Genomic DNA, 25,188 nt, shown 5'->3' on the forward strand with positions numbered 1-25,188 from the left:
AATTCCTGAAGGGAGGCACCTTTGATCAGGCTGCAGCAGTGGGGGAAATGGTTGGGAGCAATCCCTGATGTTTTGCATCTGGTCCATTTTCAAAACTGATTTCGTGTTTAGAAGTTTCTCTCGGGGAGGAATAGCAGCACTGAGGAAGTGTGGGCTCAGCTCTGAGCTCTTCCTGGTGCTGCTGCCATCACTGACAGCACCTCCCGCTCCAGGGGAATCCAACTCCTGGGCTTTTTCCAGGAGGAAATGTGCTTTTGTGTTTGGAGCTGCAGGTGTGAGGCAGCCTGCTGAGCTGGGTATGTGCTCCGTGCTGGGCGTTGGGATTCAAAAACAAAGTTTCCTTGGAGCCAGGCTGAAATTCCTGTTAGAAAGGACAATTCTCTGTGAAACCTTCCCTGTGCATATTTGGAGCTGAACATCACAGGAAGCCTGGGCCGCAAACTGGGCTGGAATGGGGAACATCCTTGTGACATCTCCAGGCAGCTCCCTCTCCTGACAGACTCATCTGGGACAGGCACTTCCCACTTTCCTGCTGGCTTTGGATTGACAGGTGTCAGCTCCAGGGAGAGCAGGGCATGAGCTCAGGGCAGACAATGCAGAGAAAAGTGAAGCCTCTTCCAGCAGGAGAAGGTGGCTGGGCTGGGGGTCATGTTTGTTTGTTTAACTGGAGCTGCTGCCCTGCAGTCCCTGAGCTGGGTCACTTGTTTGCAACCCAAACTCCTTACTGACTGAGAACTGGTAGAACTCGCTAAGGACAACAGGAATTTTCCTATAGCCCCCTGGGCTACAACAGATAATAACAAACTGGCCTGACTCTATTAAAAAGACATTTAAGCATCAGGTCACGTTGTTTAGTGGTACTGGGATCCAGCAGAGCCAGCTGGATTCCCAGGAATCCTGCAGATAGAGGCTGGAAAACTGGTGGGAAAGGGCCAGTGAGGAAATTTGTCCCTCTTGATTTCTCCAGAAAACCAAATCCTCCTTTTCCTTTCCCTCACTATTCCCCTGACATTGTGGAGCTCTGCTGTGCCTGTGCTGTGCAAACAGAGGGAAAGGGCAGTGCTGCCAGACTGAGCCCTGCAGCCCAAGGAAGTTTTAGTTCATCTTTTTGTTCTGCCTTCTCCAGGAAGAGGCTCTGGGAGACACAGGGAGTCTCGCTGGGAGAGGTGATCTGGTTTGGATATCAAAGGGTTGAATGGCACAAGGTGTGTTTTTTGCTGGAAAAGCACCTGAAGCAGCCCCATCATCTCACTTTAACCTGCTCCAGGCTGCTTCCTCTTGCTGTGTATTAATTGCTGAAATGTTTTAATAACCTTTGGTCAAAGACAACTGCAATTCCTGGCACATCACAGGACAGCTGGAAAGGATGTTTGACAGCTGTCAGTGGGAAAAGCCGTGTATCCTAAAGGGATTAGAGTCCTTGCTTTGAAGTTCCTTGCAAGTTACAGAGCAGAGAAGCCAGGCTGGGAGCAGGGAGTGTGGAATGGCTCAGGTGAGGTCACACCACAAATCGGTGGCAGAGGGAGAAGCAGGAGCATTGGGATGTCAGGGACACAGAGCCACGCTGCTCCTGGGGTGAGTTGAACATGCAGGGGCAGTCCCAGCTGGCTCTGCAGGGCTGGACACCCTCTGGGTGATGTTGGCTCCATCCTGGAGCTGCTCACAAAATCCCAGTCTGCCCCTGGATGTTTAGAGAGGGTTTAACAAACCAAACACAAGAGCAACCCTGTTGCCTTAGAGAGGGTGTAGCTGTGAGCAAAATTTGTCCCTCTCTTTTAAACTTTGCAGTTTGTCTTGACTGCTGCATGCTTTATTTTTAGAGCATCATAAAAGGCTTTTGTTCCAGGGTATATTTAACAGGGGAGTGGAAGGGGAAGTGGGAGGGTTTTGTTCACAGAGAATGTATCTCTTGGTCTCTTTCTTCTATCCCACCCCCTCACCAGATACTCTTGGAGGGTGGAGTATAAATGAAAAAAAAAAATTATAAATACTGAAATCACAGTCAAAAGGATTGTCTGGGCGTCCAGGCCTGGAGGCCTCCGAGGCGCCACAAAATTCACATTATCACAAAAAAGACACAAAAGGTGGCCAAGAGGATGGAAGAGGCAGGACAGGGGTGGTCCTGTCTGGCAGGAGCAGTGCCCAGTGACACATCACAGCCACGCTGGGCTGGTCCTGAGCCTCCTGCCAGGGGTGGCAGCGAGGCTTTGCCAGAGGAGCAGGGTCTGGAGGGTTTGTGCCCGGGCTGTGCCCTGTCCTGGGTGAGCAGACAGCAGCATCCCTGCTGCTCTGCAAAGGGCTGAGCCTGGAAAGATCAACCAAATGCAGAGGTGGCACAGGACACCTTCCACTGACACAAAACCTGGCCCTGCTCAGCTCTGCCAGACACATTCAGGTCTCTGTTTCCTTTGTCAGAGCCCTGTCCTTCCCTGCCTGCTCTGGCTCTGGCAGTGTTTTCTCCTCCTTCACTTTTGTTGCTGGAGTCTGTAAAGGTTGGAAGAAACTGGGAGATCCCCCGAGGGGATGTTGCAGCTCTGCAATAAGCAGAGCCAGTGAAATCCTCTCTGCCTGGATGGGGTAAAGGACAAGGACTCAGATCTGCCACTGTGGGCACCGTGAACTGGGCAAGGCTTCATTCATTTGGAGATATGATCGGAGTATTGATCAACTGCTGCCACAACTGCCACAGATGAGTGCTTTTCTTGGCTGAGCACGACACAGCCCTGCCCGTGGGACGGGGGGATCTTTGAGGTCCCTTCCAACCCAACCCAACCCAACCCACTCCATGATTCTCCATGGGTTCTTTCAGTAGAATTTTGGATGTTCCTTGCTCCTGATGCTCCCCAGCAATCCCCAGTGGAGTTTGCATCGCTCCAGAGCCTTGGTTTCCATTCCCAGGAGCAGCCTTTGCCCAGGCCCTGAATCCTGGCGGGAGGAATTCCCAGAGCAGAGCAGAGCCCAGCACGTCCTGGTGTTATCAGCAGATACCCCACGGTCACTCCTCGTCCTGAGCCGGCAGCCAGGGAGGTGTTGGAGGCTGTTGTACCCAAAATAAAGAGCTCTGTGCTCACATGTGCCTGTGTGGACACGACTCCTGCCCGCCCCGCTGGGCTGGGAGTCCCTGTGTGCCCAGGGAGAGCCACACTCAGAGCTGGGTGACACCTGCGGGGCTGTGACACCTCCGGGGCTGCGCTGGGCAGGAGCTGAGCAGGGCAGGCAGGAGCGAGACTCGAGACTCGATGGGGGGTGAGAACGAGGGGTGGAAGCCTTTCTTTTTCCCTTTGTTTTGAGGCTTGTATCAACTTGCCTGGCAAAATCCTCTCCTGCCTTCCAAATCCAGTCACCGTGAGTCACGGCTGAGCCCATCCTCTGCCTCCTCATTGCAACACGGATGACAGAAACCATCCAGCAAGAGGGCTTGAATCCCTGATGAGTTTTGTTCTATTGCACAAACCTTTTCCCCGGGTGCAGAGGTGTTGCCTGGGTGTTATTCCTGCAGCCTGTTCCCAAACTTCCCGCTGGAATAACGCTGGGCACAGAAAGGTCATCCCACAGCCCTGCTCCTGACACGTCCAGAGCAGTGCAAGGGTTCCCTGAGTCAGGATATTTATGGAATTACTTGGTCCCTAAAGTTAGGGGGGGGTTAATTTTTAAAAAGTGGATATAAAACCTCCTCATGGTTCTGGAGTGAGCAGCTGAGAGGAGGTGAGGAAAGGCAGGAAAGGGTTTTCCCATCACTACAATTACCACGGAGGAACGAGAGGAAACTTTCTCCTTCCCTAATTCATTCCTTTATAAATACACATCTTTTCTGTGCATTTATATATAAAGAAACAGCAAAGAACGAACCAAAACCATCTAAAACCTCCTCGGAACACATCCACCAAACTGAAACTCATTATCCCCGAGATGAATCCCTGATTCCACCCCTTTTATCCTCTGCGCCCCGGGGCTGTTGCTGGCGGGCCGGCAGGGACAGGGTTACACTGCACCTGTCTGGGTGTACCTGTCCCAGGGCACCTGTCCCGGCAGCCAATCCCGGCACTGCCGCCCCACCTGTGCGAGCTGCTGCCATAAATCAAACACCTCGCAGGCAATGTCTGTGTGAGCAGCCTGCGAGCAGAGCTCAGCGGGGCTCTGCCTTCTGCACCTCGGACACCGCCAAAATGTCCAATGAACTGGAGTAAGTGCAAGGATTTTTTGGTTTTTTCTCTCCCTTTTCCCCATTTTTCTCGCTGCTGCCGAGGCTTGGATGAGATTCCTGGGTTGCTCCTCTGCCTGTCCAGCTGTTGGCAAGGGGAGTAAAGAACGGGATGGGAAAGTTTCCCTGATTTTCTGTCCCTGTCTGAGCTGGTGCTGCTCTGGGGAGGAATCGCTTCTTAGGAATCACTTCTTAGGAATCGCTCCTTTTTGTTTGGGACTTGTTAAAAATCACCATCCTGCTTACTTTTTTATCCTCAGCCTAAAACTGACACATGGGGTTTATGTCTAGAGGTGAATCTGCTCTGCCTCTGTCCAGCAAAACCTAACAGGAGCTAGGAATCTGGTTTAATTTTATATATATTTATTTGAGAAAATACCTTCTGAAGCATTTACCAGTCCCTGCTTTTTAGGGATGGGGATTGTTGTGTGTCTTTTTGGGGGTTTTATAGTTTTTTTCCTTTTTTGTTTGTTTGGGTGGAGGGTTTTTTTCTTTCTTTGGGTTTTTTTGTTTGTTTTGGCGTTTGGTTTTTTGGGTGTTTTTTTGTTGTTTGTGTGTTTGGGGTTTTTTGTTAAGTAAATGGATTCACACTGTGACCCTATCAAATAATTTAATCTTTTAAAGCAGAAAAAGCTTTTAACACCTATCGATCTTATTTCTAATTTTGGCACCTCTGAAATATTTTGGAGTTTTGGATGCTGATGGTATCAGCACAACATCTTGTGCTTTGCACCCCTGAAATAAACGCAAACAAATGTCAGATTTGCGTGACAGGGTGTGGGGAAGAGTGCAGGAACAGCGACTAAAGCTGCTGAATGCTGCTGTCAATCCGTGGTAAATGTCACCCCGGTCTAAAACTCTATGTGAAGGATTTGTCCGTAAAATGATTGAATCAAGAAATAGAAATTAGATATATCTGTGTAGAGATCTGGTGTTTCCGAGGTGTTTTTGGGGGGAGTAAACCGCACGCCTGTGTGTGTTTACAAGCCTGACGGAGCTGCTGTGTCAGCCAATCTCCTCCTAATTAAGAACCCTGAAAAGGCTCAGCAGTAATTATTATTTGATGTAAATAGTGACATCGATCTGCTGGGATTTATTGAGGATCTGCCACTGAAATTTCCGCTTTCGGAAGGTTTTTTTTTTGGGTGATTTATAACTGGTGCTTTTTAGGTTTGAGAGTGAGGGCATGCGTTTGGCTCTGGGAGTGTGTGAGAGTGTGCGATTGATGGATTTATCGCTAATTACGGCCCGGGTAATTACACGGCTGCTGCCTCTGTTAACCCTTTGAGCAGGGGGAGCCCAGGGAAGAGCGTCCAGCCGGGATGTGTGAGCCAGCACACCCCGGCGTGGGGCTGGCTTTGGGATCCCTGCGGGGCTTCTGCGTTCATCGATCCTTTGGGATCGGATCTGATCTTTGAAAATTCCGCTTTAGTTCAGTGGGGGAAGAAATCCCTCGGGAGGAGCGGAGACAGGGGTTGGGGACAGGGTTAGGGACAAGCAGAGCCTTGGGGAACGTTTGGGGTCACGATGGACCTGCAGCAGCTCGGGAGCTCCCGGCAGGAGATAAGGGAGCTGGGAATTTCCTGGGACCAAAGGAGTAGAGAAACGTTCAGCCCTGGGTTTGCTCTGAAGGAAAAAGGTGTCAGCGAGGGGAGGAAGCTGAGAAGAGGCTGCTAAAGCCGCTCTGAAGGCTCTAAGGAGCTGTGAATTTCGGGATAATCACCGGGATGGAGCTTTGCGGGCACCGGGAGCAGCCTTGGAGCGGTGTCCACCCCCCAGGCTGAGCCGGCAACATCTGCCCAGATGTGGCTGATGTTTAGGAGCTGTGATATCCTCATTTTCTCGCTCAAAATGCCAAGGAGAATAATCCCAATTCTCCCTTTAGGACTTGGATTTCCCAGAGAGGTCTGGGAAGGGACCAGCGTGGCCTGGGAGGGGGAGATGTTTTGCCTATTATAAAATATTCTAACTGCTGATTTCCATAGTCTTCTACACTGAACCTGTGTCTAACTCTGCCGTGCGTGGGCTGGAAGGAGTTAACCAGGAGTTACTCCCAGTTGTGGTTTTGTGGTCGAAACCATGATCGCCAGAAGCAAATTTTTGTCATGCATAAGGTGTGTTATTAAAACTTGAGTTATGCTCCTGGTGAATGAAAAGTTAAAGCCCTTTTATAAAATCCTGGCAGCAAAGTACACAAGGGATAACCGTGCTGGAGAAAGGGAGGCTGGCTTGGATTTTTTTTTTTTTTCTTAAGTTATGTAAAGAGAAAAAGAGATTTGTAAATTAAAGAAACAACAATCAAATCACTGCTATGCAATTCCCAACAAAGGAATAAAAGCCCTCTGAATAAACTCCAGACTCAAAGCAGGGGTGAATCAACATTTGCACAGTATCTTTGCTTTGATGCTTTGGGTCACATTTTCGGCTGATTGGTCCATGGGAATGATTCCAGGGAAATGTGCAGAATAAAGATCGTTCCTCTGAGGAGGATCTGCTCCTGCTTTGTTTGAATTGTTGATCAGTATAAAGTAATCATCCAAAAATGCACTTTTACCTGGATTGCACCTGCCAGCTCTTGGGGTCAGCTGATGGGCAGGGACAGGGATCCTGGAAAGGAGGAAAAAGGCAACAGCTGAAAAATGTTAATTAGTGGAACTCATTATTGAACATGTGATTATATTCCATTGCTCACAGTCAAGTTTCCTAGGCTTGGAGGACAAGAAATGTGGAAGAGATCAGGGCCTGGTGGGATATGGGGAAGGAATTCCTCCCTGGGAGGGTGGGCAGGCCCTGGCACAGGGTGCCCATGGAAGCTGTGGCTGTCTCTGGATCCCTGGCAGTGCCCAAGGCCAGGCTGGACACCGGGGCTGGGAGAAATCTGGGACAGTGGGAGGTGTCCCTGCCATGGCCCGGATGGTCCCTTCCAACCCAAACCACTCCAGGCTTCTGTGATGGTTCATTTCTTGTCCCTTCAGGTGTCAGTGCTGTTCTGGCTGTGGCTCTAATCCTGGGGGGTGAGGCTGATCCAAAACCTGTCCCTGTCCCCAGCGTGTTCCCACGTCTGTTGCTGAGAGCACCAGAGCAGCTGGCACTGCCAGAGCCTCCTGCTCTGCCCACTCCTTGTGCCTTGGCATCCTGAGCTCTGCACAAGTGCCTGCTGTTATGGGGCTGTGCCTCCAGTGGGATCAATCAGGTTTGCTTGGAAAAAAACCCAAACATTCGAAGCACGTTGTGCTGAGCTTGTTTTTTATGTTAAACTGGGCCCTGTGCTCTCAGGACACAGAATCAGAGCATGGGGAGGGCACGCACAGAGAGCACCTTGTAGGAGACCTGGGCAGCTGAGATGGTTCCAGGTGAAAAGTCCCCCCAGGGTAGGAAGAGAGGGGGAAAAGCTCAGGGGAAGAACCCACCCTGGCTGTGCCTCTCCAGCCCTGCAGGGCCTGTGGTGCAGCTGAGGGGGGCACAGGGGCAGGGCAGGGAGCAGCTGCTCCCCGTGAGGCTCCTGCCAAATGTCCTGTCCTGGCACAGCTTCCTGGAGCCTCTTGGGCAGCAGGGTCACCTGTCCCACCTTCAGCAGGGCACAAACCCCGTGTGTGAGCCAGGTGTGAGCTCTGACTGCACCGGGCTGCGGGGAGGGGGCAGCACATCCCTGGGGTGGGGGACCCCACTGCCCCCACGCTGAGCACAGAGCTCTGAAACCTCCAATCTCTGCTCTTGCTGTCTCACTGCTTCCTCAGAAATGTGTGACACCCTCGGTGTGTCACTGCAGCAGCCTCTGGTAGGATGTGCTGAGGGAAGCAGAGAACTTTAAGTAAAGCTGGGCTTTGTTCTAAGCACAGATAACCCATAATAGTTGATTACTGGCTGAAATAAAAAAAAAAAAAAATTACCTGAAGAGCAGTAAAAAAGAAACTAGTTTTTTGCAAGAGTTTATGTATTATGGCTACCAAATCCAAAATCCAAATCTTGTAAAACCATGATTTTTAAAAACTTTATTTTATTTAAAAATCATAGCTGTTGGAGTTAAAGAATATACAAAAATTACCTGTGTAATCAATCTTCTTTTAGGTGGGTGGAGGACTGGGAGCTTCAGTGCAAAGTGCGATGTGTTGGTGTGGTGAGGGTTTGTGTCCAGGAACAACTGCACATGAAGTGTCCTTATCTGTCCACAATGGAAATAGGAAAGAGAGTGAAGTTTACAGCAATATTTCAGAAGTGCCAGGTGGGAGCAGATGCTCAGGGCCTGTTTTTGTGTCTCCCTTTGGAGTCAGATATCCCTGAAACTCAGGACACTTCAAAACTGAACCATCTGACATCAGAAACTGCTTCTGGAAAAAATCAGCCATAATTCCTGAACTGCAAAGGGATTGTGTGTGTCATTTGTTTTGTTAGGCAGGGGAGGCACTAAAGCAGGGCTGGTTTGTGCAATGGGATGGGATGGGGTGGGTGGATCCCTCCGGGGTGATGTTATCTGGCAAAGCACAATCCCAGCTGGTGTCCCCCAGACAGCACAGCCTGGGCTGTCTCAGGAGCCCTCCAGGCTGCAGGGGCAGAACCAGCCCAGTGCTGCTGAGATTTCCAGCTGAGGTTCAGGACTGCTTCTGTTCTCTCATCTGTGCTGAACAGCCCAGGATGAGGCACCTTAGTGTCAATCCCTGTCCTCAGGTCCTTCTGCTGTGATCATAAATGAATAAAAAAGTAGGAGAAAAAGATGGATATTGAGCTGGTTTGGGGTTTCTAGGTAGGTGACCCAAGAGGGCAGGAGAAGGGGGACCCTGCACATTCCCTGCCCCTGGGAGGTCTCCTGGCTCCACCTTGGATCAGCCTGCAGAGCTTTCCAGCTGGGGTGGGGGATCCAGGGAGTCCCCACTGAGCCCCTTTGGGAATCAGGAGCCATTTCCCAGAGACGCTCAGGGTGGCCCCTTTCCTTCCCATCCCAGGCAGGGGTGCCCGTGCTGTGCAGGCCCAGGCTGGGTGACCTGAGTGCCACCTGTGCCACCCAGAATCCAGGGAAGGAGCAGCTCCTGCAGTGCCTGTGGCTGAAGCATTGCTGGCAATCTTCAGGTGGCTGAGCTGAGTTAACCCTGGGGCTGAGGGTGCTGAAATGCCCCTGCACAAACCCAGTGACAGAGCCCACATTGTTCCCCAGCTGCCAGAGAAAATATCCCAGAAAATCTTCCGTAGGCAGTGCAGGTCAGGGGCCATGAGATAGATCATGGTCCCCTGGGCCTGTGGATTGACACCGTGTTGTGCTTGGCAGCCCAGCAGTGTTTTTCATCATTAGTCTGTGTTTGTTGTGTTTCTTCCTGTGGTTTTTTTTTTCCTGGTTCTGTCTCTGTTTGGATTTTTGCCTGGCTGTGTGAGTGGGACAATGCACTCACTGCTGGCTGTGCTGTCACCTTGTCTTCAGGTGTGCTTGTTTATTAAAGCTGCAAAGAAATCACAAAATCACAACTTAGCTGAGAGGCTTCAGTAGTGAGGCCACTTCGTGGGATGCTGACAAGGATTTGCAGCTAAAATCTCTGCCTGGGAAGCAGCTGCTGATCCTCCTCTGTATTTCTGACAGGAACTTGGGGAGCACCAGGGTTATTTCAAGAGGGAGGAGAGTGCAATGTCCAAACCCAGAGCTGATGAAACCCCCGCAGGAGCTGCCTGGGGCATCCCTGAGCTCCTCAGGCCTGGGATCTCTGTTCTGTGGCTCTCAATTCCTGCTGCTGCTTGCCATGGATTCCCTGCTGCTCTGACAATGTGATGCTGCTCTGCAGCCACCAGCGTCTGGCATGGCCAGTATTTAGGTTGGAGGCTTGGTCAGGTGCAGTGGAGAGAACAAAGACAGCAACACCAAGTTCAAAGGCCAGCAAAGGCAGAGGAGTACAAGGGCTGTTTCCTGCTTGGCTGATGTCCCCACCTGGACCCTTTGGGCATGTTGTCCTGTTCCAGCAGAGCCCTGAGTGTTTATCCATCACCGGGAGAAACTGGGGAAACAGAGGTGGGGTGGGCTGGAGCAGGAAAGGGGCTGAGATCACCTTGTGTCACACTGCCGAGTGTTTGGAAACAAACAGAGCTGCTCCCTGCCCCAAATCCTGCCCTGCTCTGCACATGGCCCGAGGCTCCAGCACACAGAGGGGAGGGAGGCTGCTGGTCCCAGTGCTTGTGTTTCCCTGGCCTGGGAAAGGAGCTCTGGCTTTGCCAAACAGAGCAGGGAGTTTGCAATGGGCAAACAAGGCCTGGCCACGTGCAGGGGCATCACAGGCAGTGAGGAAAGTAAAGTTCAGGTGTGTGTGGAGCTGGGTTCGGGTGTCTCCTTCCTGCAGATGTTTCACAGAGGTTGGTTTCACATCTGTTTGCTCTGAAGTGCCGGGGAAGCAAACTGACCACAGTGTCCTGTAGGTCCTGATGTCAAAAAGGTGCCTTAACCATGTCACCACACCTGCTTATCTCCTCAGATCACCCTCCCTCCTCAGATGCTGGGTAGCCGTGGTGACCTTTGGGAGCAGGGTCAGAGCAGGGCTGACCTTTCTGGAGGAGGAAATGGGGTGGATGTTGCTCAATCCCTGGCCAGGGTGGGTTCTGAGGGGATGCACAGGGCTCCAGTGCCTAGCAGGGATCCTGTGGAACATAAAGCTGGGATAAAGGTGCAATTCCTGTCATTGTGCCAGTCCTCAGCTGGGACCAGTGCAGTTCCCAGTGCCTGGAGCAGCTGCTCTGCCTTTCCAGAGCTCTGCAGGTTCTGAGCACCTCAGGGTCCTGCTGGAGCTCCCTAAATGCTGCTGTGCCAGTCCTGCCACCCCTGCTGGACTCTGCTGTTTGTGCCAGCAGCACCACGGGCAGTGTGTGCCCAGGATTTTGGCTCTCCATCCCTACAGGAAAGCGCCTTTGCTTTCTGCCAGGCCAGATTTCCTTTGTGTCTTTTTCTGTGGTTTCTCCCAGCAGAGGTGAGGGGCAGGGAGGCAGAAGGGAATCACACAAGGAATGCTTTAGCCGAGGGAGAATAAATTTCCCGAGCATTTCTTCTCGTAATATCAGTGCTTTTTAAAGCTCCCCAATGCTTTGCTGCTCCATCCTGCCCCGGTGTGTTTATCTCCGCTGCTTCCCAGTGACAGGGGCCGAGTCTCACCCCGAGCTCGAGCTCTGCTGCTGCCGATTGTCCCTGGAGAGGATGGGATCGAGAGCGGCTGAGGATTCCTGCCCGGACAGGACTGAACAGCGCCGGCACCGAGCGCTGAAATCTGAGTCATTCCCATGGCCCTGCTCAGAGACAGCGGCAGGGAGGGAGGAGCGAGCCAGGGCTGCGTGAGAAGCGCTAAAGACAACGAAACTCCCAAACACCTGCTGGAGTTTCAGGGGCTGGGCCGGGGGCAGAGCAGCGGGCTCGGCATCCCCATCCCAAAACCATCCGTCCCAATCCCCATCCCCATCAATCCCATCATAATCCCATCCCTAAACCATCCCCATCCCTTCCCAATCCAATCCCATCCCATTCCATCCCATCCCATCCCCGTTATCCCGGGCTGTGCTGCCAGCCCCAGCCCCGCTGCCACGTGGGCACGGAGAGCTGCGGGAATTTCGAGCCTCGGGCCACCAGCAGGGCAGGTGCAGCTCGGGTGTGCAGAGAAAAGCAAAGGATTCCTTAAGGAACTGGTGACAAAAACAGCAGGAGCAGCCCTTGATGGCCTCATGGAAAAAATCAGTTGTAATTCCCGAACTGCATAGTAATTCTGTGCTGTAATTTGTTTTGTTAGGCAGGGGTGGCACCAAAGCAGGAATCTGAGCCAAGGAGAGCTCTGGAGTCTGATCCAGGAGCATCCCAAGCCACCCCTGCACGGTTTAATGTGGATTTGGTGCAGGGTGGCAGAGCAACCATGGGCAGTTTCAGGGATGCCAGGTTCCTTCCAGGAGCTGTTATTGTTCTCTGAATGATTCACTTAAAAGTCTAGACCAGGACTTCCTATAAACCCATGGAGAGTGGCTTCATGGAAACAACAATTCCTTCTAAAAATGCCATTAAATTTTAGTGTTCATTGCTGTAAGTCCTGAAGGTTTCCTTTGCCTTTCCATGAAAAAAAATCAGCAGGTGATGTCAGGGTTTAAGTCCAGTCAGCTCTTGGCAACTTTGGCAATTTAAAGAAGTTTTTTTAAACCTTTCTGCTAATAAAAGCCAGTCTTGTCCTTTCTGGACATTTCCACTTTGAGGAAACAGGAATTTTTGTCCACAGAGATGTTATTTTATTTTATGGTGAATGGTGTGGGCTGCGCTGATGACAGCAGGTGCAGGTGACAGGAAGGTGTGACAGGAGCTCCACTGGCTCAGCCTCTGTGGACTTGGTGTGGATTTGCTCAAAGGTCGGACTCGATGATTTTTGGGGTCTTTTCCAACCTAAACAATTCTGTGATTCCAGCCTCCCAGGGAATGCAGGGAGGCACTGCTGGACTGGCTGCTGGCAGGGCTTGCTGGAGGAAAAGGAAAGATGACCAATGTTTGGGTAATTAAGTGTCTGACAGTTTATTAACATAAGATGGAGAGGCCTGGAGAAAGTGCCAGAAGTGAGCACAGGCAGGGCATTATTTTGGTGTGTTGCTTCTCACGTAGTCCCACGAGCCTCACCTCAGTCAGGAATTTTTTAGTGGAAGGGAGGGGGTTGTGATCTGCTTGTCTGCTTCCCTCAAGTAAAATCATCTACAAGTGATTGGGAAAAAAATAATTAAAAACCATGAACTGCAGCAAAGGAAAATGATGAGGTTTGTTTTCATCTGGGCACTGAGTGACTGTGTCTGGAGCTCCACATCCAAGGGAACATTGTTCCCTGATCCCTTTGTAGTGCCCAGCACCCTGTGACAGTGCAGGATGGGACTGGAGGAAGGAGCAGCTGATGGGGTTGTGCCTCCCTGGGCAAGAGAGGGAGCAGCTTCTCCTGGAGAGGCTCTGGCCTGATTTTTGTACCCAGCTACAGCAGCAGAGGTGCTCATCCCAAAGGCTCTGGGAGTTCAGAACCAGGAGATCCCAAATTCCTCCTCCACTCCACAGAGCCTTTGGGAAACCCTTCCCATATGCATGGAAATCTCTGTGGGAAATGCTTCTCCCTCATTGCTGGTTTCCCCTCAGTTTTAGATCCGTGCGTCTGATGAAGAATGACACCATGAACTTCCAGAAATTCCCCTACACCAGCGAAGATGAAGCCTGGAAAACCTACCTGGAGAACCCCCTGACTGCAGCCACCAAGGCCATGATGAGGGTGAACGGGGACGACGACAGCGTGGCTGCCCTCAGCCTCCTCTATGACTACTACATGGTGGGTGCCCCTGGGCTGGGCTGGGTCAAACTGGGGTAAAAATGGTGTAGAATGTGTGAAACATGCACCACCTTAGGAGGGGACCCCTCTGCTGAGCTCCCCATCTACTGAGCCCCCCAGCTGTTTATCCAGCACCCTCACAACACCACACCAGTGCCACCAGTGTCCCCAGTGGTAAACTGAGGCACAAACCACCACTTTGAGGGAGCCCAGAATATATGGAAAACCTGATCCCTGGTGCCTTGAGTCTGGATTTTTACCCATAAGGAGCAACAGTGCTTTGAGGGCTGGAACAGCCTTGGCAGGCCTCACCAGTTTCATTCTCCCAGCACTGCTGTAGGATGGAGCTCTGAGAAATGTGGATCTGATTTATTCCTGATTGGAAGCAACAGGAATGATGTTCCCACTCAAAGGTCCTGCCCAGAACAAGCTGCTGTGGCTTGCCCAAGGTTATTTGGGAAGCCAGCAGCAGCTCAGGGGAGAGCCCAGCTCTGCTGTTTGTTATTCACACGGGGTTTTATCAGGGAGGCTTCACTTGCTCACAGCCAGGGCTAATTCTGCTCTGTTTTCCATTTAAAAAAATCTAACACTGAATGAACTCTGCTCTGTCCTAGGTCCCAAAGGAGAAGAGGATTCTCCCAGCTGGGATGATGGGACGCAATGACCTGGCAAAGAGGTTGGCTTCAGTTCCTTCTCTCTGGAGCTGCCTCACTCTCCTGCAGCTGCTGAAATGCAGGATGGGGCTCTGAGCTTGCAGAAAATAGACATCAAAGCATGGTGTTATTACCAGCAACAGTGCAGCTCATTAACCCTGAGACACACATTAAAATTCTTTAGGCCAGGTCCCAAGCAGGTATAAATGGAGCTACACCCATTTACACACCTGAGCATCTGTCTGGCTGTGTTCACAGGGGTTGTGCTGATCTGCAGCAGCTGAAGAAATTGCCTTTATTTCCTATTTTGTGCCAACTGCAAAGGGCAGAGGATTGAGCACTGGCTGCAAGAAGGGAATGGCCAAATCCTCGTTTGTTCCCTTGTTCTCATCTCCCTGATGAGAGTTTCTGTTCCTCTCTTCCAGTGACTTCCATTTGTCCTTTGAGGTTTTCAGATAATTAACTATTAAATTAATGGCTCATTTTCTACTATGAGTTCAGTTCCTCTTCCTGGATGCTGTGTACTTTGGTACTGTCAGTTTTTAAACACTTGACAGAATAAACCTCAAGTGGTACTCCTCTCCTTCAGAAGCAAACTGAATTAAGCTGGTTTTGGTTTTTGCTTCCTAAGTTGCTGGAGTTTGTGAATTTGTACAATTATTGTTTTTCTTTTTAAAAAGGGTATGAAAAATCAACTTTCAGCATCAATGACCAATAAAAAGACTTATGATGAACAGCCCACAGAGCAGTTACCTTTTTTATCATCCCTGCTGCTTTGAGTGTGCGACAGCCTAAATAAAGGAGCAGTGGATGCAGGCCCTGGATGTGCAGCCCCAAACCACGTCCAAACCATATTCCCTGACTCCCTCTGATCATCCCTTATCTGCTGAGCACCTCTGGCTCTTGCTGACTGCACTGAGAGCTGTGGGTGGAGATCCCCCAGGAGCTGCCGGGGCTGACTCAGGGTCACCTGGCAGCCAGGCCAGCAGCACATCCAGCCACTGCTGGCACTGACACCGTGCTGGGGGTGCCCTCTCTGCCCTGCCCTGAGCCAGCCCCTCTCTCCAGCAGGCACTGCCACGGGATGGATTACGAGCCCGAGATCCCCTCCTTCGATGGCTCAGCCCATCTCATGAAGCTCCTGTCCGAAAACGTCTCCATGACCCAGGAGTTCTGCGAGCTGCCCAAGAAGAACGGCCTGAGTCTCGAAGGTGTCCCTGCTCCTCACAAGGCAGCCCTGCTCCCTCCAGGCACCAGCAAGCTGGAAGCCACCCCAGACAACTTCCTGGTGGCCCCAGGGGACGTGTATGACAGCAGCTCCCTGAACTCCCTGTTCGAGAGCCTGCCCATGGCCCCGGCGCAGCAGCGCTGGCAGCCCGACAGCACCTTCAAGGAGGACCCACAGGAGGTCAGGGCTGGAGCTGGGGCTTCATGTGGGGGCACTGGGAGCTTTGCTTTGGTGTTGGAAGCTTGGTGCTGTTCCTCTTGGATTTCTAGGGGGGTTTATGTTGGTTTTGGAAGTAATGAGGGTCTGTGTTTTGTCTGTTGTGGTGTCTGGGAGAAGATGCATGGACAGAGCAGTGAAAGATTCTACTTTTGATTTGTGTTTCCTCTTGTCTGCAGACACTGCTTTTCAGTGACATCCTCAAACCCCAGCCAGAGCCTCCCTGCCCCGAGAGTTACCCCACAGATGGAGTGAAGAGGTAACAGCAATCCAGGGCTTTGAGTTCCAGGGAACTCTTGGCTCTGTCTCTGTCCTGGAGAAGGACTGCATCCCTTTCCTGTCCCCAGTCCAGCCCTGGCAGTGACCAGTGCTAATTGCACAGACCAGTTGTGTCTCCCCAGTGTTCTCAGAGCAAGGTGCTGCCCCCTGAGCTCTCAAACCCAAAGCTGAGATTGTTCTGCACCAGACTGGGGTCAGTCCAGGGCCAGCTGCTGTCACATCCCAGGGTGACAGCCCCTTCCCAGGGAGCACTGCTTGGCTGGGTGACACAGAGGGATCCAGGTGGCTGCACCACCTTCCCACAGGCCACTTGGAATGGGGTAAATGACAGGGAAAAGGAGACTGGCAGAGCATAAGGGTGATAATCAGCCTCCCCTAATCTAAGGTTTAGGTTCTCACTTAGCACTGTTAGTCAGCCTTGATTTTAGAGGGTGCCACTGCCTCTCATTCCTAAAACATGAGAGGGATTTCTTCCTCCTTTCCACCCCTCTGCCAGGCAGAGCTTTGCTGCTCCAGATACCAAATCAAACCTCCCAACAGGTAACATTATTTCACCTCCCACTTTTTATTTGCCTCCTGAGTCAGCTGACTGGGTGACTCAGCTGTCAGACGTGGGGATGTTCACACAGACAGCAGCGTCTCCTGAGCCAGAGGCTCACTGTTTATTTGTGCACTGAAGCTCTCTGGCTCTCCTGGCTCCAGATAAGAGGAGCTGCCAAGCCCATCTTCAGAGATGGCATCAGAGGAGGTGGAGCAGGAAGAAGATGGGTTGGTGACTAAACAGGGCACTTGAAGGGTCTGAGTGAAGGCTCCTGTACTACAGGTGGTGGCTTGCACAGATTCTTCACAGCAGAAACCAGCTGTGGCCTCATGGTTTCAGTGCTCACAGCTGCTGGTGAAGGCCTGAGAGCTTCTGAATTCAAGCTCTTCTTTCAAATTTCCTTGCCAGCAGTGACTCCTGCTCTGTGTGGCACTGCAAAGCTTCTCTGTAAAGATTAAAGTTGGTGCCCATCACACTGAGAGTCCCACGAGCTGGGATTGAGTCCAGTTCTGCAGAACCAAGCAGGTATTGGTGTCCTGCAGGTCCTTTTTCTACAGGACCATTAAGGGAGAGTCTTCCTGGCTCAGCCAGTTATGGGTATGGATTTGGAGACAGGAACCTGAGTTTAGGCTGATGTAAAAGTCTCAGCACAGGTTCCCATTTTTGTGTGTTTTGCTGTAGGCTGCTGGTTGAGCAATGGTTCTGTTGCCATCCACACAAAAATACTGGCTGCAGTCACATCCAGAGGGTTTTAAGCCAAAACCAAGGGGTAAAATGAGGCTGTTGGAGCAGTGCTGCTCCCCAGGGTGTCAGGGAGGATCAGAATGTGCTGTGCTGTGTCAGGGTGTGTGAGGTGGGGAATGGAGCAGAAACTGGAGCCTGTAACCCATGGGGTGGAGGCTCCCGGGGCTCTGTTTTGCTTTTGCAGTGAAACAGCAGCATGTGCTTATTCATCCCTCTCTCTTTGTTCCATCCAAGTGACTTTGAATACACTCTGGGGTCACCCAAAGCCATTCACATCAAATCTGGGGACTCTCCCATGGCCTACCTCAACAAAGGACAGTTCTACCCCATCACACTGCGGACAGCTGGAGACAGCAAATGTTTGCACTTGTCCTCAAATAAAGTGAAGGTAAGAGACAGAGACAGGCTGGCAGCTCTGCTGACAACTCTGGAATGGGACATCCAGCAGCTCCACTGGCCTGGGAACAGAGCTGAATATGAGCAGTAATGGCTTTGTGGCTCATGTCGGCTTAAAGGGATGAATGGGATGGACTCAGTCCCACAGGATAATCCTGTGCTGCATTGCAGAGCCTCCGTGGCAGCTGGAACCTGTCACAGGAGCTCAGGGATGCACAAAGGCCCAGTGGGGCCCTGCTGGGAAGGGCTCTGGGCCAGGGCCGGGGTCCCCATCCTGCTCCTGGGATGTGTGGCCAGGCCTCAGAGCGACCCCCGACATGAATGTGCCAAATGGCCGAGCCCAAATCCCTCCCCTTGCCCTCCTCAGCTTGCCCAGCATAAAATTCCATATTTCACCTGGCCCCGAGGGCAGTGCGAGGTGCAAGGGTCAGGAGGGCACTGCTCCTGCTCTGGGCTGAGCTGGGTGTGCTGGCTGTGTTGCAGAGTGTGGTGATGATCGTGTTTGACAACGAGAAGATCCCCACGGAGCAGCTCAAGTTCTGGAAGCACTGGCACTCCCGGCAGCCCACGGCCAAGCAGAGAGTCATCGACGTGGGTACGAGGGGCTGCCACACCTGGGGCTGAGGAGCTCCTGCCTCCATTCAGCATCCCAGGGCTTCCCTAGGCCTGGGAGTCAGGATTTGGGGGTGGGAGGCCCCGGGAATGAACTGCTCCTCCCCTGCCTTCCAGCTGACTGCAAGGAGAACTTCAACACGGTGCAGAACATCGAGGAGCTGGCCTACAACGCCCTGTCCTTCGTGTGGAACATCCACGAGGAAGCCAAGGTACAAACTGCCATGGAGGGGAGCTGGGAATGGTCCTCAGCAGAGCTGCAGCTCCCTCCTGACAGCCCAGCCACTGCCCCACTGCTCAGCTGAGACACAGAGAGTTTCAAACCCAGAGCTGCCACTGCAGCAGCCCCAGGCAGTGTTTGCCTGGCAGGACAGCAGCAGGACACCGTGCCTCAGTGTGTGTTTAAGCACTGCCATGAGCTAATAAACACTCTGGGTACACCCAGACTGGCTCAGGGATGTTTTCTTAGTGCTGATGGATAACTGAAGAAAGGATTTTGCAGCAATTCAGGGCTCTGCTCACAGACCTGCAGCCTGTTTAAATAACCCCCAGCTCAGGGAACAAAGAGCCCCCTTTCCAGGCAGGGTGATGCAGACATGAGTGACCTGTGAGATTCTGTGCCTTGTGGGATGTGGAAGGGAGCCAGACAGGCCACAAGATCCCTTTTCACCTTAAAACCAGGAAAGTTTATTACAGCGAGGTCTTTGCAGCTCTGCTGTCTGTTCTGCATTTCCTCAGTGTCTCTCTTTAACACTTTGTATCTAGTGGGGATTGAAAAACAGATGAAGAAACTAAGAAAAAAAAAATGAAAGGCATAAATACCCCGAGTCTCTGAAGCTTGGGAAAACCCTGCCTGGCTTTGGGATCTCAATAAGCCCAAAGGCAACCTGGGTCTTTTACAACCCAAGAGGTTAACAAATGTCTTCAAGGCAGAGCTGTCAGAAATGGAAATATGTCAGGCATGTGGCAAGCCCTGGGGGCACCTCAGCAAAACTGGATTTAACTCCCAGCAGAAACTCTGCTCAAGCACTGGCCTGGGGCAGGTAGAGGTGAGACTTCAGAGAGCTGCAAGGGCTGGGAAGAGGAGGGAGCAGGTATTTTGGTGTTTGGGTGTTTGGGTTGTCCATGGCACCTATTACTTCTCTCCTTCCAATTAAACTTCACCCCCCAGTGAAGAAGGTTTCTTTTTTTAGGAACTGACTGGAGCTGACATCAGGTTTCAGGGCTGAAATCTCAGCTGAGGGAGCTCTGGGAGCTTCTCCAGCTGCAGATCTGTCCCCAGGTCCAGGGGAATTCCAAGGTCACACCAATGACTTGGCAGTTTGGAGATACAGTTTGGATTAGAGCTGTGCTCAGCTTTTCTTCCAGAGTTCCCACTGGAGTTAACTCCCTCCTGGTGATAAAAGAGCCCAGTGTGGGATGAATATTTATTTAAGCAGTGCTGCTGTGCAATTCCTGAGGCTGCAGCCTTGCCCTCCTCCCTTCCTGCAGGGCTTTGCTGTCTGAGGGTCCCTTTCAAATGAAAGATCAGAAATATCAGGAAGAACATCCCCAGGCGGGATTTTGGGAGTGGAGAGGCTGAGTTAAAGAGCTGAATAGGTGTGGGGAGAGAGGCTCAGGTGGGAAACCCACTGCTCCCCTGGCAGGCTGGCCCTGGGAGGGCTGGAAGGAGCCTCAGCAGCTGCTTCTGTGCCTGCCCTGGGCTCCCTTGCTGGCTGAGGAGGAGGTTTCCAGCACCAACAGCCCCTGTCCCTGTTTGCAGGTGTTTATTGGGGTGAACTGCCTGAGCACAGACTTCTCCTCACAGAAGGGGGTGAAGGGAGTCCCCCTGAACCTGCAGATCGACACCTACGACTGTGGCAGTGGCAGCAGCCAGCTGGTGCACAGGGCTGTGTGCCAGATCAAGATCTTCTGTGACAAGGTACAGCACTCCTTTCCCACATCTCAAGAACCCAGCTGGTCAGAGGACCCAAAAATAAAACCAGAAAGGCTGTGAGAGCCTAGAACAGCCCAGACTTGTGACTGTGCCTCACAATAAACTCTATTTTTGATCAGTTGTTAAATATCAAAGGAGATGGGAGTTTCCTTGGAGGTTCTTCCCATGGAAAAATTTCTGACAGCTATTCTTGTCTGCATGTTTCATTTCTAAAAGCAAATTTTATTTTTGTTTTTCTAATTTCTGAGTGTCAGAGAGTCTCGGTTGGGCTGTGGAAGGTCCCTGAGGTGATCATTTCTGAGTTAAGAAACCTTCACCTTAATGTGTCACACCCCAGAGGAACCCTTTCTTGCCAGTGCTGGAAATGTCAATGTTCTAAATTTTGCTGGATCTTCCCACAGGGAGCAGAGAGGAAAATGAGGGATGATGAAAGGAAACAGTTCCGAAGGAAAGGAAAATGCCTGGACTCCAACAACAACGGTCAGTGCCTGTGTGTGTTCCCTGCTCCCTGCTGCAGCCCCTGTCTGTTCTCTTCCATGGGTCTGGCTGTTCCAAGCCTGCTGCCCTCAGCACCCTCGGGCAGCCAGGCCCTTGCTGGGCTCCTCCCCAAGCCCTTCAGGAGCTCCCACCAACCTCTGGGGATGGTTCTGGGCTCCCTTGGGCCGCCCTGCAGGTGCTGCAGGCTCCTGTCCTGCTCCAGCATTTCTGCTGGGAGCCTTGGGCAGGGCTCCCCCGTGCCAGCACCGAGACAGCTGAGACGAACTGGACTCTCCATCTGTAGGTCTGAAAGGCTGTTTGCTCTCTGGCTTCAGAGGGAATGAGATCACGTTCCTGCGGCCCGAGAGCGACCTGGAGACGCAGCCGGTGCTGTTCATCCCCAACGTGCACTTCCCCACCCCCCAGAGGTGTGGCTCGGTGAGTCCCTCCCTCCTGGCACCCCCTCCTCGTCCTTCCCAGGCTGGGCATTCCCCCACAGGGCTCTGGAGAAAGCCCAAAGGTCACCACAGCTCTCTGTGGGACTGAGGTGAACTCTACAGCCCAGGTGGGGTCATGCAGCAGTGCTGGGTGAGAAAACCTTCCCAGGTGCTTCCAGCCAGATACTCCTGTGCTTTATACACGTCACAGAGGGCTGCAGTGGTAGCAAAAACAGCAGTAGAAAATAAATTATAGCAAAATGTGACCATCAGAGTCCTTGTGTGGGTGGGACATTCCTGCACTGTCCTCTGTCCAGTGTCCTTCAGAGCTCCACAGCATTCCCTGCCTCAGAAACCAGTGCCTCAGTTTGTCAAAAACAGGGAATCTGGGGAAGTTCTTTATACCAAATTCCATTTAGTCTAAGAAACAGATGTTTGGGTTTAATTGTGTGGGAAAACTGATGGATCAGGAGGAGGGAAATGATATTTAAGAGTGTGCCCAAGTTGCCCCCCCTCCCCTGCCTCTGTAGCACACAGTGATGCTGTGCAAACTCACAGATCCATTTCCTTTGCATTCCAGGTGCTCCCTCCCGCTGTTCCCAACTCTGCAAACAGGTGAGGATGCAGCAGTGTGCATTCCCCACCCATCAGCTGCTCTGTTCTTTTGGGAATGTCAGGGCTGTTGGATACCCCCAGGGCAGGATAACACAGCTCAGTGTCTCCCTCATGCCCTGAGAGTCAGAATGTGAGTTAAACCTTGTCCTGCAAGGGACTCAGAAACATGGACACATTTCAGTCCCTGTCAGAGTCACTCCAACATGAGCTGCTCCCTCATTGTCTTCTTGTTCTCATGGAGACAACGTTTGAAAGGGAAAATAAAAGATCACAACTGTCACTGAAGGGTGAAAATACCCAGAGGCTGGAAAATCAAGTGGAATGAAGTGGAATCACACTTGAAAAGCAGAAACTCTCCCAGCCTCTGTGTGGGGAGGCAGTGCCAGGAGGGTGCAGAAGGTTTTTGGGTTCGGTGACCCCAAATCCTCTGTGGGCCCTCCCTGAGCTGCCCGTGTGCTTTAGGCAGGAAGTTACAACTCTGCTGCTGTAATTACAAACCAGTTCTTAATTGCTGGATGGTTGTTGGAGTAACTGGTTGTTCAGTCAGAAGTTCAGGAGCTGGAGCTGTTTTTGTTTGCTTTTACTGTTCTGCCCTCCTGAGTGCTGTGTCCCCTTGGCCCAGGCTGCCCCTGAAGCGGAGCGGTGCCTCCTTCACCGACGACTTCGACCCCATCCCTCCAAAGCACAGCAAGGATGAAGATCCCCAGAGAGGTAACCCTGGGACCCTGAATTCCACCAGGCCACATGGCACTGGGAGCACTGGGAATGACCCTGACCACGCTGCCCTGTTCTCTTGCAGTGCTGCTCTACGTGCGCAGGGAGGCTGAGGAGGTGTTTGATGCTCTCATGTTGAAGACCCCGGATCTGCAGGGCCTCAGGACAGCTGTGAGTGTCCCCAAACCCCCGGGGGATGGACAAACTGCAGATAAAAGGGAATGGGGTTGGTGAACAGGGGGCTGGATGTGGGCTGCTCATCTCTCCTGCCTGCTCTGCCTTGGGCATGGAAATGGAAGCGGGAGCAGGAGCTGGGTTGTCCCAGGAGCTCCTGGCGTGGCTGTGTTGTGCTGCAGAGGGAGGATTGCACCTCCTGCCCCATCCACATCCTCATGGAAGTCTCTTCTTGTGACAGCACATTCACATTTTCCACTGCCAAACACCTTTTCCATTCTCCAGGCTGGAGATGTGTGATCTGAAACCCTCCCTGGCCTCGTGCTGGAATTCCCTGGCTGTGTTTGAGGAGCACAAGGACATATTTCTGTCATGGTTATCAGTAGCATCTCTGATAACCCAGCCCTCTCTGGAGACTGCTGGGAAGGAAACAAACAATAAACCTCCCAGATTTGGGGTGGCTTTATGGCTGCACTTCAAGCTCTGTTGGTTTTATAAACTTTTAAAAGTAGGGTGTTTGAAAAATGTCAGCACAGAGGATTCTTTGCCATCTTCTCCTTCCCCCCATCCGTCAGCACAGAGAGACAAAAACCTTCATGGAAAACATTTGGCAAAAACCTACAAAACTCCTGCCACCCTAAGACCAAAACTGAACTTGCTCAGGAGAATGTTCAGGTTTTGTTCTCTGGAGTAAAACTGAGGGGGAATCCTTTGCTGCTGAACACCCAGGCTTGGTGTTCTCTGATTTTTACCATGGGAATTTCACTTTACAAGCACAAAGATTTGTCATATTTTCTCTCACAGATTTCAGAAAAATATGGGCTTCCTGAAGAAAGCATTTATAAAGTCTACAAAAAGTGCAAAAGAGGGTAAGCTAATCTCCCATCTGCTTTTATGCTGTGCCTCCAAACCTGTCCTCTCCAGCCCCTGCCATTGGCTCCAAGAGCATTTTAACAAGATAATAAAAGGTACAGCCATGTCAGGCTCTGCTATTTGGAGCATATAAAAGTCAGATCTTTCTGGGCTTTAAAGATTTGGGATAATGCTTGTTTGTATTATATTTGTTTGGAGGGTAAAGTCTCTCAAGAAAAGGAAGTTGGGTGAAGGTGGAATTGTTTGGGGAGTTTAATGGTGATCCTTTGTGTCTCAGTCTAAAAGCCTGAGGTTATGGAGAACTTATCAGACAGGGATCAGTGTTTGCTTCTCCAAAAAATGCTGGAATGTTCCTCACTCAGGATGTGGGATGGGTCATAGTGAGCACCTGAATTTCTTAGGGGTTCTTCCAGGTGTTGCTGATGCTGATCCTCTGTTAGCCCCAGAAATGGGGATTTTCACCCCAAAGGAAAAGAGGGAGAGGCCACCTCACTGAGTTCTGGTTTTGTTCGTGCCTCCATCTGATAAGCAGTGAGTGTTGTTTGGTGATGACAGGGAGGGAAACCAGGCAGGAGGGGCAAAGAGGTATCTCATGAAAAGGAAAGGCCACGCCCGGAAATTAGATTAAATAAATAATTTAGACACCTGGTTTAATGAAGGCTGGACATGACCCATGCCAGCAGCTACTTTTGAAGTGTGGGGAGATTGGAGAGATCTCCACTCTGGCTGGTGGCAGGGTCAGGCCCAGCTTCCTGCTCCCCCAGATTTAATTTTCAATAATTTTATCCTGTTGCTCCACCCTAAACAATCCTCTCCTGGTAATTACAGCTTGAGGGGCAGATCTTCATCTGGTGAGAGCCAGTGGAGCTCAGTGGGACTGCCTGGGCTGGCAGCAGGGCAGGACCTGCCCCAGCCATGGCCCTTCCACGGGGATGAGCTCAGCAGGTGAACTCAGTCCCTAGGTGACTCAGGAGCACTAATGAGCAATTTTGGATCTCGGTGAGGTTTGGTCTGGAGAAACAATCCAGGCTCAGATTCCTGATCAGCATCCCTGGGATGGTTTGTGGTTTAGAGGTCAGCTGGGAGCATGGCACAAGAGGCACAGGTGACTTCTCGGGCTCCTTGCTCTGAGACAGCTGAAGGGATCAGCTCTGCTGGTGAAGCTTTTGGGTACCCTCAGAGTCTCTGTGGGGCACCTGTTGGAGCCAGAGCTGGGATCCAGGGCTGGGATGCAGCTGAGGAGATTCTGATTCACCAGGCAGACCCTGGGCAGTGCCAGACCCTGAGTCCCAGCATCCCCCTGGAATTCCTGACTGTGCCATGACAGAGTTCCCAGGGCTGGTGACTGTTCTGTGCTGGATCTTCCCCTGTCTTGTGCCATGGTTTTAATTAATGAACTAATGAATCGTTTAATTAACAGTGGTTGAGCCCCTCAGACTGGGGACTGCTTTCAAAGTGCCGTTCTTTGTCTCTGTAGGATCCTGGTGAACATGGACAACAACATCATCCAGCACTACAGCAACCACATGGCCTTTCTGCTGGACGTGGTAGAGGCAGAGAACAAGTTCCAGATCATCCTCAAGGAGCTCTAAAGAGCTGCAGGCAGCACTTCCTGGGACTTTTCTCCGAGCTGGCACGTGTGACCCCACAGGACTCAGCCCCGTGCCCCTCTGGGTGCCTTGACTTGAACCCCCCACGGCCCCGGGGCTGGGCCACAGACTGCTGTGAGATCATCCTGTGAACGTGGAACTTGGCTCTGTTGAATTTATTATTATTATTATTAATAATATTATTTTTATTAT

The 25,188-nt window shown here is 51.7% G+C and overlaps 1 protein-coding gene across 2 annotated transcripts; it reads left to right on the forward strand.

The window, feature by feature from the left end:
• The first annotated feature begins 4,166 nt into the window (after positions 1-4,166).
• On the forward strand, positions 4,167-24,978 carry GRHL3 (grainyhead like transcription factor 3). 2 transcript variants are annotated; one of them, XM_062508973.1, is made up of 16 exons: positions 4,167-4,183; positions 13,305-13,491; positions 14,106-14,167; positions 15,216-15,552; positions 15,768-15,847; positions 17,387-17,540; positions 18,032-18,143; positions 18,278-18,372; positions 19,923-20,081; positions 20,498-20,576; positions 20,878-21,011; positions 21,591-21,625; positions 22,248-22,336; positions 22,425-22,510; positions 23,318-23,382; positions 24,864-24,978. In XM_062508973.1, exons 1-16 carry the CDS (start codon positions 4,167-4,169, stop codon positions 24,976-24,978), a joined length of 1,806 nt encoding a protein of 601 aa, XP_062364957.1. The 2 variants fall into 2 exon arrangements, with proteins under 2 accessions (XP_062364957.1, XP_062364956.1); XM_062508972.1 differs by lacking the exon at positions 4,167-4,183 and adding an exon at positions 12,718-12,817 and having other exon boundaries at positions 13,302-13,491.
• Positions 24,979-25,188: the final 210 nt, after the last annotated feature.

Source organism: Cinclus cinclus, chromosome 26 (assembly GCF_963662255.1).
Source record: "Cinclus cinclus chromosome 26, bCinCin1.1, whole genome shotgun sequence".
Classification (NCBI taxonomy): domain Eukaryota; kingdom Metazoa; phylum Chordata; class Aves; order Passeriformes; family Cinclidae; genus Cinclus; species Cinclus cinclus.